We start from the raw sequence: 11,820 nt of genomic DNA, 5'->3' as shown, positions 1-11,820 counted from the left end.
TGTCCTGGAACTCACTTGGTAGACCAGGCTGGCCTCGAACTCAGAAATCCGCCTGCCTCTGCCTCCCAAGTGCTAGGATTAAAGGCCTGCGCCACCAGGCCCGGCTCAGCTGGAGAATTCTTAAAAAGCTGAAAATAAATCTTCCTTATCACCCAGTTGTACCATTATTTGGCATATGCCCAAGGACTTAACATTCTTTTCTGCAGTAATTTGCTCACCCATTTTCATTGCTGCTCTATTCACAATATCTAGGAAATAGCAACAACCTAAATATCCTTCAACTGATGAATGGATAATGAAAATGTTCATATATACAATGGAATACAATTCAGCTATAAGAAAAATGGAATCATAAAATTTGCAGGTAAATGAAAAGAACTAGAAAGCATTACATTGAGTGAGGTAACGCAGACCCAGAAAGACAAACACTACAAGATCTCTCTTATATGTGGTCCCTGACTCTGAATCTTCAAAAGTAACCACAGAACTAGGCAAGTACAAGTGGATCACAGAGGGTGGGTGGTTAGTGTGGGAACAACTCTACAGGAGAATAGCACTACAGGTGCCATGAAGGGCAAAATGGGGATAAAGCAGTAACAATGCTAGGGCAGAAGAGGGATAAGTAACACTAAGGTGATTATAATATACATAAATGTACGAGTATACACACACACACACCCCACAGTTTAAATGAAGTTACATGACACTTGGAGTGATAATGCTCCCCCTAATGTCACATCGTATCTAATAAGAAACACAGTACTAGACATGAAAAAGAAACTCCCTTTTGAATTGCTGGTCAAGTGAGTCTACATGCCTCTCAAAAGAAAATAGGCTAATGTCCTTGCTTGACTTCCAGAAGTTGAACATAAGTCCCTATTGCTGAAGATACTTTAGGAAGAAAACCAAGAAGAATCAAGTGTGATTTATCTATCTCAGAGACCTTCCCACCCCCTTCTGCCCCGAGGCCTAACTTTCATGGTACCATAAGGATTTATACAGGCTGCCAAAGGAGAAAACAATCAATAGTCCTACCCAGCTGTGACATTTACAAAGCACAACACTGACTAACACAGCAGATATCACTAAAGGTTCAAAAGTGGCATTTATATCCTGGCAGTAACAAACAGCTGCCTAATTGAATTTAAAGCCTGCTCAATAGGAGGGAACTGAAGCCTTACAAGGCTTGCCAACTGCGTAGAGAAGAATCTACTACTTTCCTAAACCAGGATAATTTCTAGTTGTATTCTAAATACTTAGCTTTATATTCACAGATTAAATGTAGTTTCCACTCCTTATCAAAGAAGTTTCATTTTGGCAGAGACTATTATAAAAACCTATTAATTAGACAAAACGGAAACAACAGGTGACTGTGGGTTGCACAGACCTAATTGACACATCTACAATATAAACCCTACACCTTAAGAGGTCAGAAAACAACAGGGAAGACGGGCAAGGAAAGATAGATGACCAGAGTGTCTTCTGTGCCTTTTAAATATGACAAGGAAGCTGCACTCATAGCCTAAACAAGACCTGAACAATGACATCACCAGATGACCTGCCAATATGGAGGGGTAATCTCATAAAGCCTACTCGTAGGTGATTCCTAATTACTCTTCAGAGAGGAAGAATCAGTCTTCCTAGCAATGAGTCCTCTAACTGGTTATCTAATACTAAGTAGTCAGATGAAAACATGTAAGTACAAGCAACTCTAAATGGATTCAGCAGGATGTATTTACACATACGTAACAATAATAAAGAAAAAGAGGCCATGAATTTGAGGCAGGTGGTGGTGGGCATATGGGAAGGGTTGAAAGGAAATACAGTTCCTATATATAAAATTCCTAAGGAAAAACAAAACAAACACAACTGCTATTTAAAAGAGGGAAAAAAGAAATCTATTCAGCATACTCACCATTTGAACAACAGATTCCCTTAATCGTGTTTCTTCTTCAGTCATGAGAGTCAACTCTTTGCATACCATGGCAGCCAGCCCCACATCTAAGCATTCTGGATCTGCTGCCATCTTGAAAATGAGTTCCTCATGTGAGAAGACACAATGGCGCCTGAGCCGCCGATAGTGATTTACACACTGACGTCCAATGGGCAACTGAAAACAACAGATTTCAGAATTAAATTATTTATATGTCCTAACACAGACCTTAATTTACTTTAAAGTGCTCATTTTAATTATAAATAAAATAAAATAAATTCCATCTGAACAAAAGATATAACATTAATTGTAATTCTTTGTAAACCAGCCAAAATTTCACAGGTTTCTCCCCAGACAATGTCCATAAACTGAGATGCTAAGATTCAGCTCTAAACTGCTAATTTTTTTTAACATACTGTGTACAGGAAGAAACTAAAGAGACTCGGGCCTAGAAACGCAGGTCTTTAATCCCAGCACTCAGGGGGTAGAGGCAGGAAGATCTCTGAGTTTGATACAAGCCTCTTCTACATAGAGAGGCCATTCTGTTTGGGGGGAGGAGGAGAACAAACCAAACTAAAAAGAAACTGAGGAGCAGAACAGGGTGGAACAAAGTTACAATTCTATCATTTGGAAAGTGGAAGTATGAAGATCAGGAGTTCAAGACCATCCTTTGTTCATTTGAGCTCAGCTCAGGGTAGACAAAACTATAATTAAGTGAAAGGTTTGAAGTGATAAGGTAGCAAACTCTGAAACCAATCTAACACAGGTCTATCCTTAAGTGACAAAGAAATAATATTGCAAAAATTTTAAAGCTCAGGCTAAAGTATTAAGTGGAAGTATTCAAAACTTAAGATTTCATAGAACAGGGGGCTGGTGAGATGGCTCAGTGGGTAAGAGCACCCGACTGCTCTTCCGAAGGTCCGGAGTTCAAATCCCAGCAACCACATGGTGGCTCACAACCATCTGTAACAAGATCTGATGCCCTCTTCTGGAGTGTCTGAAGACAGCTACAGTGTACTTACATATAATAAATAAATAAATCTTTAAAAAAAAAAAAAAAAATTTCATAGAATAAAAGGAAAAAGTATTACCAGAATGGGAAAAAAGAGGATATTATTTAAGAAATTTACATAATATGACGTCATTTTTAAAAAATAAGAACCAAAGCAGTGGATGATTTTGATTCTACCCTCTACAAATTCTTTTAGTAACAACCAGCCTTGAAGAAAGAAATTTCAAAACTGTGAAATCGGGCTGGCAAGATGGCTCAATGGGTAAGAGCACTGATTGCTCTTCCAAAGGTCCTGAGTTCAAATTCCGGAAACCACATGGTGGCTCACAACCATCATGAATGAGATCTGACATCCCCTTCTGGAGCATCGGAAAACAGTTACAGTGTACTTATGTATAATAATAAATAAATCTTTAGGCCTGAGCAAGCAGGATTGACCAGAGCAAGCAGAGTAAACAGAGGTCCTAAAAATTTAATATCCAACAACCACATGAAGGCTCACATCCATCTGTACAGCAACAGTGTACTCATATACATAAAATATATAAATCTTTAAGAAACTGTGAAATCACTAAGTAATACACTTTGTTTCTCTAAAAATAAAATTTATATAGACTATAAATGACTACTTTTCAAAAAAATCAACAGATATATACTCTGTTGTTAGATATGTAGTTCACTGGTACAGCATGCCTTAGCAAGAACAAGGCTCTGAGACCCACATCACCAAAAAATAAAAAGCCCAAATACAATCTCAAGACAGTGCTTGAAAATTTCTATAGCCAGTTTGTAAACCAAATTATGGTGGTTAGAGCTCATATATACATTTAAAACCTGTAACACAAAGGGACAAAAAAAGGAATCAGAGAGGAATCAGACTCAGTGTAGGAGACAGTTATCTGAACCAAGCAGTATTGTATTCATTAAATGAATCCAGGAAGAGATATTTTGAACTTGTGGCTATAACTGTACACTAATGGCATACAACTCCTTTGTATCTTACCCTATACCCCTTCAGGGCTTCTGACACAGGGTCTTACTTACACTGTGCAGTCCAGTCTAACCTCAAACTCACAGCAATCCTTGTGCCTCAACCTATCAAGTGATAGGATGAACCACCAGGCCTCATTCACATTTTATTCTTAAACTTAACTCTTTAGGCATTTCTTAAATAGCTACGATAAAAAAAATAGAACCACTAAGCTGGTTTGTTTTTGGTTTTTTTGCAGTCCTTAATTATTATAACATGTGAGGAAGTCAGAACTGATAGTCATTGCAACTTATAAAAGCTGTTAAATTTTCATTCACATCACTACCTTCACCTTAAAAAAACCAATAGCTCTCAACTATTAACATTTAAGTTGTTTATGGTTACGTAAGTCAAGCTATTAGTCTCTTTACACACAAGGTGAAAAAAACTTAGGCCTTTGGGCTGATGAGATGGTGCAGCAGGTAAAGGCACTTTATACTAAGTTTGATAATCTGAATTCAATCCCTGGGACCCACACGGTACAAGAACAACCAGCTCCTACCAGTTTTCTTCTGACTTCCACATGCATACTGCAGCACACACACTAAATAGATGTAGAAAACACAACAAAATTAGAAAATCTTAAGACCACTAAAATTCAGAGATTCTCGAGACAGAGTATCAGTGTTTACTGGGTATGGTGGCCAGCAATCAGGAGACAGAGGAATTGTGAATTTGAGGTCAGCCTAGTCTACATAATGAGTTTCAGGCAAGTTAGGGCTGCATAGTTAATTAAGACCTTACCTCAGACAGATAGATGGATAGATTGATGAATGGATGGATGGATGAAAACCCATATTAGCGATCATATTAAAGACATTAAAAATCATCTCCGACTCTTACCTGAACCATCCTGTATCCTGCCCTGTATCTATCCAGTATTGTGTAAATCCTAATTAATGTTAAGTATTTTTCAAAAGAGCTCAGGCCCAAAACAAACCCTTAACTGAGTTTTAATTACACTGTATTATGTGTTTCCACAGCCAAATATGGAATAAGTTTTAAAGTACTGAACCAAAACAAGACAGCTCATAGTTCATGTCCAGCCTAGTTCAAGGGCAGGATAGGAAACCCAGCTAAGTTCCATGCCAAACACAAAATACTATCTATTTTATTATTTTGTATTTTTTGTATGATGGACTAGTCATGAAATGTAACAAATTAAATTATCCAAAGAAAATGTAAGATCAGTGTTTTACTAGAGTGTTCCCCACACCAAAAGTGTTAAAAAGTCAAAGAAACCAGCATTACTGGGGGTGGAAAATTAATTCAGCGTGTATTAAGCATTCATTCAGACTTTGCCCGTCATTTCTCATTCAACATGATATAGTGAAAACTAACTGTGGTTTGATATAGCAATTGTTGTGTTTTAATTATACATGTCTTTAAAAGATTTATTGATTGGGTGCCTTGCCCTCATATATGCCTATGTGATCATGAAAGATCCCCTGGAACTGGAGTTGTGAGCTGCCATGTGGGTGGTAGAATTGAACCTGGGTCCGCTGGAAGAGCAGCTACTGCCCTCAACCACTGAGCCATCTCTTTAGCCCCATCATTTATACATTTTAAGATCTAAAAGAGCTCAGAGAGAATGAAGACTAGAAGAAACATATCTATTCCCTCAGGAAAGACAAACAAGTAACTGTCCGTTTTATTGCTAACTTACCAGGGAAAATAATGACTAAGGAATGCAATGAAAATTCTAAATTACAATAGCTACTCCAGTATACCCTGAAATATTCATGGGCACTACCCCACGCACAGCTAAGTAAAATACTGTATTTTATAGGGGTGTTAGTAGACGTACAACAGCCACGTGCTATAGAACAGACCCAGTCAGCAGTACAGAAGTTCACCGCTTCGGCAAAGTTGTATCCCTGGTTAAATCCAGAGTGATAGGCACGAGGAAACGTCACCACAAACTCTCCAGCACACTGATTAGTCCTGTACACCTAAAGGCAAATTAGGAACAGAGAATAAAATGAGAGGAAAAGACAAGTCGACTCAGATCATTTCAAAAATACTTTCTAAAATTGAAAATAACAGATTACCTTATAAATATCAGAAATAATATTAGGATTTAAGAAACAGCTACAACTCTACCTCCCTCAAATCCCTCACCCTTGACCCCGCAAGACAGGGATTCTCAGTGTAGCCCTGGCTGTCCTTGAACTCTCTGTAGACCAGGTTGGTCTCAAACTCAAAAGAGTTCCACCTGTCTCTGCTTCTGAGTGCTGGGATTAAAGGCTTCTGCCATCACTGTCTGGCAAACTCTGATTTTTTTTTTGGAGACAGGNTTTCTCTGTGTAGCCCTGGCTGTCCTGGAACTCACTCTATAGACTAGGCTGGCCTGGAACTCAGAAATCCACCTGCCTCTGCCCCCCAAGTGCTGGGATTAAAGGTGTGCACCACTACCACTGCCTGGCCAAACTCTGTTTTCTTAAAATGATATAATATATGACAAGAATGAGCAGCCAAAAGAAACTCTCAAAAAAAGAAAAAAAATCTGTACTCACTTCTTAAGTTAAGTCTTATAAGTAATGATGAATGTCTGTAATTCTAGGACTCAGAAAGTAGAAGCAGAAGGGTCAGGAACTCAAGATCATTCATTGCTACAAGTGTGAGCTAAATGAGAACCCTCCTTTTTTTAAAAAAAAAAAAAAAAAAAAAAAGTAAGAAAACTGAGTTTTGTTCCTTTGTTATAAATAAAGATAAAAAATTAAATTTCCTTCAGTCATTGGATAATATTTAGAAGTATATCGATCAGTTAATGTCATGAAACACCACCCAATCCATTTTCCTAAATGTAACTCTGTTTTGTGATAATATTATGAATGCTTTTTAAATTAGTTTAAAAACCAGTTTATTTTTTTATTTTATCATTTCGGGTTTCCAAAACAGTTTCTCTGTGTATGTAAGTTTCTCTGTGTATGTCTGTCCTGGAACTCGATCTGTAGTCCAGACTGGCCTCAAAATCAGAGATCCATCTGCCTCTGTCCCCTGAGTGCTGGGATTAAAGATGTGCACCATCACTGGGCGTAGTGGTGCATGCCTTTAATCCCAGCACTTGGGAGGCAGAGGCAGATGGATTTCTGAGGTCGAGGCCTCTCTTCAACTTCCTGCCTTGATTTCCCTCAATGATGAACTATGCATGATTTGGAACTTTAAACTGAAATTAACATTCCTTAAGTTGTTTTATTACACCAACAGAACAAAACTAGAAGAGCTACCATTTTAAGAACTTGATTATTCTAGTTGAGTAGGGAGAATATAGAACATTAGATTTGGGAGTCACTGAGATAGTTGCTACTGCTGGGGTTCAGGAATTGCCACTCAAAACACATTAACACTGATCTCAGCTAAGCAAAAATAGTTTATTGAACATACACCTTAACTGAACATCTAGGACTGCTAAAAGGACCAGGAAACTTAATGATACTAGTCTGCCATAGGGTAGGCTTTTTATAAGAAAAAACAGATTCAGAAGTTTAAAGGAGCAAAGAGCAGAGCAAGTGGCTTTTTAGGCAAAGTCTATCTGCCAACCTTTAAGCTGATTGGTCCTGAGTAAGCCAAGGGTGAGGCTGGGCGGTGAATAGGGAAATTTCAGATGAAATAACAGAGCATAAGTATTATAATCATAACTTTTTGGCTCATTAGTAGCATTCTTCAGTGTCAGCCAGAAAAACCAGCAAGCTCATGTGTAGGTGCAGGAAGCACTGCCTGAGGATCAGCTCTGACTCAAGCCATTTCAGACGTAACAGCTCATATTGACCTTTGACTTGATGCATCCTATGGAAAGCTTTGTGGAATTTAAGATTAGCAAACCTCAATCAGAAAATACAGAACAAAACCGGGTATGTGATCAGCATGTCCTTGAGTCATTTCTCTGTGTCAATGACTGGCAGGCCTGTTACAGCAACATATGAAATAGCTGGCAGGCATAGAACCAAACGGCTACTGCTATTCTGGGGAGTCAGACCATAACACTACCTGATGACCTGAATTCAATCTCCAGGATCCACATGGTATAATTAGAGAAATGAATCCTACAAATTGTTCTCCAAAATACAACACATGCATCATGGCAGAAAAGGGCAAACAAAGGCTGGGCTCACAACCAAAACCACAAAAGAATCTAGGTCAGTTTCTATCACTCACATGGCAGCTAACAACAAGCTATAATGCCTATTTCGGGGATCCAGTGTCTCCTTTTTGCCCCTGAAGGTACCAGGAATACATATAGCACACACACATACATGCAAGCAAAACACTCATACACATAAAATAAACTGGAGAAATGGCTTATCCATTAAGAGCACTTACTGCCTGCACAGGACCCAGGTTTGAGTCCCAGCACCCACATGGTGGTTCATAACCAACCTCATCTCTAGTTCTAAGGAATCAAAAGTCCTTTTCTGACTTCCTCAGGTACCAGAATGAACATATATAATTGCAGGCAAATGTGGGAAGCAGATGCGGCCACATGGGCCAAGATGGTGCCCTGGCTCATTGCCAAGGCCTGTGATCCCTGCTTGTTTACCAAGAATCTGAACATGTGCACTTGAATGATTATGCACTGCCCGCCTGATGCATAGCGTCATACAGCATGATATTGAGTCGGCCAATCAACAAGCACCCTGTCTGCGTGCATGGCTCATGTTCAGAGCGTACTGAATGCTGATTGGATGATGAAGGGTGGTGAGAGACGAGTTCAGAGGATGGATGTGGATAAATTGGGTGATCCCCCAGAATAAAGAAGAAAGATGAAGTGGAAGCTGTGGAAGCTAGGGAAGCTGCGGAAGCTGTTTGAACCCTGTCTTGGTGTACGTGTCGTCTTTTCCCCACCTCCGCTAGCCGGAGTCTGGGGTCGTGGCAGGCAAAACATTCATACACATTAAATAAATCTTTAAAAAAATATTAACAACCCCAAACATTTGGAAATGATGCTTCACACATTTGAGTAACATGTGAAATAAAATACTTATTTAATTTTGGTTTTTTGAGACAGAGTTTGAGGGAAGAAATTCACCTGCCCCTGCTTCTCAAGTGCTGAGATTAATAAGGGCTAGTGCCACCACTGCCTGGTGAAACTGAATGTCTTAATAAAATCAAAGTTCATATTAAAACCAACAATATATTTTAAATTGTGAAAATGACCACACAAAATATTTTGAAAAAATAATTCTTAAAGTCAAAAAAGAACTGGATGACCAGGTGTGGTGGTGCATGCCTTTAATCCCAGCACTTGGGAGGCAGAGGCAGGAGGATTTCTAAGTTTGAGGCCAGCCTGGTCTACTGAGTTCCAGGACAGCCAGGGCTACACAGAGAAACCCTGTCTTGAAAAACCAAAAAAAAAAAAAAAAAAAAGGCCAGGCAGTGGTGGCACACGACTTTACTTTAATCCTAGCACTTGGGAGGCAGAGGCAGGTGGATTTCTGAGGTCAAGGCCAACCTGGTCTACAGAATGAGTTCCATAAAAATATGACTCATACTTTAAGGATCCCTTCTTAATATTAAAGTTCTATTCAAAGTATAAACTCTAATTTGGCTATACTACAGGGCCTTTCACATATAGTTAAAACTCCCCTCACCCAAACAAAACAAGAACCCTAATTAAAAGCTAGAAAAATCAAGCTGGTGAAATGGCTCAGCAGGTAAGAGCACCCGACTGCTCTTCCAAAGGTGCAGAGTTCAAATTCCAGCAACCACATGGTGGCTCAAAACCATCCTTAACGAGATCTGACTCTCTCTTCTGGAGTGTCTGAAGACAGCTACAGTGTACTTACATATAATAAATACATAAAATCTTTAAAAAAGAAAAAAAAAAGCTAAAAAAAAAATCTTTAAAAATGCTGAAGGAAGACACGAGAAGACTCACAGGCACACCATGCTCCATGAGCACATTTGGGTTCATGATGGTTACTAACTGATGTAGGAGATCAGGCTGTGATTCAAATAACTCAGGGGCCAGCTCCCTCATCACCTCCTCCAGTTGTTCTGCAGCATGAGATGGTACACCATACCATGTCTTTGGCTCGCCCCTAGCAAAAGAAATAACTGTTTAGCTAGGTAGAACATGGTACCAAATAAATCCAGGGTCTTTCATTCAAATCCACTAAATTATAATTAACCATGCCGTATTCCTGGCCATAGGTTATATGCCCAGAAACCTGACATCCATCCCATCAATCAATGCTACTACTAATATGGTAAATAAGGCAAGGATATACAGACAGGTAAAATACACACTCATTGCCACTGGGCAAATAACCCCAAGTACATAGAGGATCAGTAAAAGTACCTTTTGAACAGAAAATAAATTACATGGAAATCACTGTTCAAAAGAATATGGACATTAACTCTCTTGATTCTCAGAAAAGGAGTCTTTTCTATTATGATCAAATGGTTAAAGCAAAGAGTCAATGATCTCCAATAACTTCATTCAGTTCAATTTTCCTCTCTTCATGGAAATAACCTAATATTACAAACTACTCAAACTTTAAATATGGTTATCTTCAAAAAGGACCAAAATTAGGCATCATTAATCTATTATTATCACTATTAAAGTTCATTTAGAATACTCAGGAAATAGTTCTGGTAGTTGGATATAAACCTGACACAAGCTAGTCATTTTTGAAGAGGGACACTGGAAAATGTCGCCACCAGACTGATCAATGGACAAGCTTGTGGTACATTTTCTTGATTTATGATTAATGTAGGAGGGCCCAACACACCATGTGTCGTACTAACCATAGGCTGGAGGTCTTAAGTGCTATAAGAAAGCAGGTGTAACAAGCCATAAGTACAGTAATAAGTACTCTACTCCTTTATGACCTCTGAGTCAATTCCTACCTCTAGATTTCTGCCCTGACTTCCCGGGATGACTGCTACACATTCTAAGATAAAATAAATCCTTTTCTCCCCAAGTTGCTTTTGATTATGGTGTTTAATCACAGTAATAAAACTGCTAAGATAGAAATGAATTTATTAATCAACCTATTTAAAAACTAGTTGCATTTCCTAATTTTCATAATTCAGAAGACTATAGATGAAAGCTATTCCATTACCTATAGGATTTACTGTAGTAATATTTGGGGCTAGATAGATGGTTCAGCAGTTAATAGAATTTGCTGCTCCTATAAGATTACCTAGGTTAAATTCCCATCACCTATATAAGGCATCTTATAACTGTCTATAACTCCAGTTTCAGGGAATCTAATGTCATCTTCTGGTATTTAGAGGCACCTGTATTCATGTGTATACACACACACACACACACACACACACACACTTCACATACATACACATAAAATTTAATTAATCTTTTAAAAAGTAATAGTTTTAAAAGTATTATTTTGAGGCAGAGGCAGGTGGATTTCAGAGTTCGAGGCCAGCCTGGTCTACAAAGTGAGATCCAGGATAGCCAGGGCTACACAGAGAAACCCTGTCTCAAAAAAACAAAAAAAAAAACCAAAAAACTATTATTTGTTTGTGCTAGTAAATCAAATAGCCTCTAATCATATATAATCATAAAGCACTTGAAATGCGACTACTTTAACTGAAGTAATAAATTTTCAATTTTACTTAACTAGTATTTAAAATGAAGATGAAAAAGGTAGACAGAAAAAAAAAAAAAAGGAGCCAGTTATTAATATAAGGTAAGGAACTGGGCTGGAACCGCAGTTAAGAGCACTGGCTGCTCTTCCAAAGGTACTGAGTTCAAATCCCAGCAACTACATGGTGGCTCACAATCATCCGTAATGAGATCTGATGCCCTCTTCGAGTATGTCTGAACACAGCTACAGTGTACTTAGATATAATAAATAAATAAATCTCAAAAAAAAA

General features: G+C 38.4%; 1 protein-coding gene across 1 annotated transcript in view; it reads right to left on the bottom strand.

Annotated features, from left to right (window-relative positions):
- The window catches only part of Kdm5a (lysine demethylase 5A), a 73,581-nt gene that overhangs the window by 35,466 nt on the left and 26,295 nt on the right, over window positions 1-11,820 (bottom strand). Inside the window, exons 12-14 of the mRNA XM_021191007.2 lie at window positions 9,854-10,016; window positions 5,808-5,927; window positions 1,916-2,110 (exon numbers count right to left, since the gene is read on the bottom strand). Of these exons, the coding sequence (XP_021046666.1) occupies window positions 1,916-2,110; window positions 5,808-5,927; window positions 9,854-10,016 (478 nt within the window). The remainder of the gene's footprint in view (window positions 1-1,915; window positions 2,111-5,807; window positions 5,928-9,853; window positions 10,017-11,820) is intronic.

The sequence above is a fragment of the Mus pahari genome, chromosome 2 (genome assembly GCF_900095145.1).
Source record: "Mus pahari chromosome 2, PAHARI_EIJ_v1.1, whole genome shotgun sequence".
NCBI classification, from domain to species: domain Eukaryota; kingdom Metazoa; phylum Chordata; class Mammalia; order Rodentia; family Muridae; genus Mus; species Mus pahari.
Note: the sequence above shows the minus strand (reverse complement) of the source record. Positions and strands in the feature narration are given on the sequence as shown.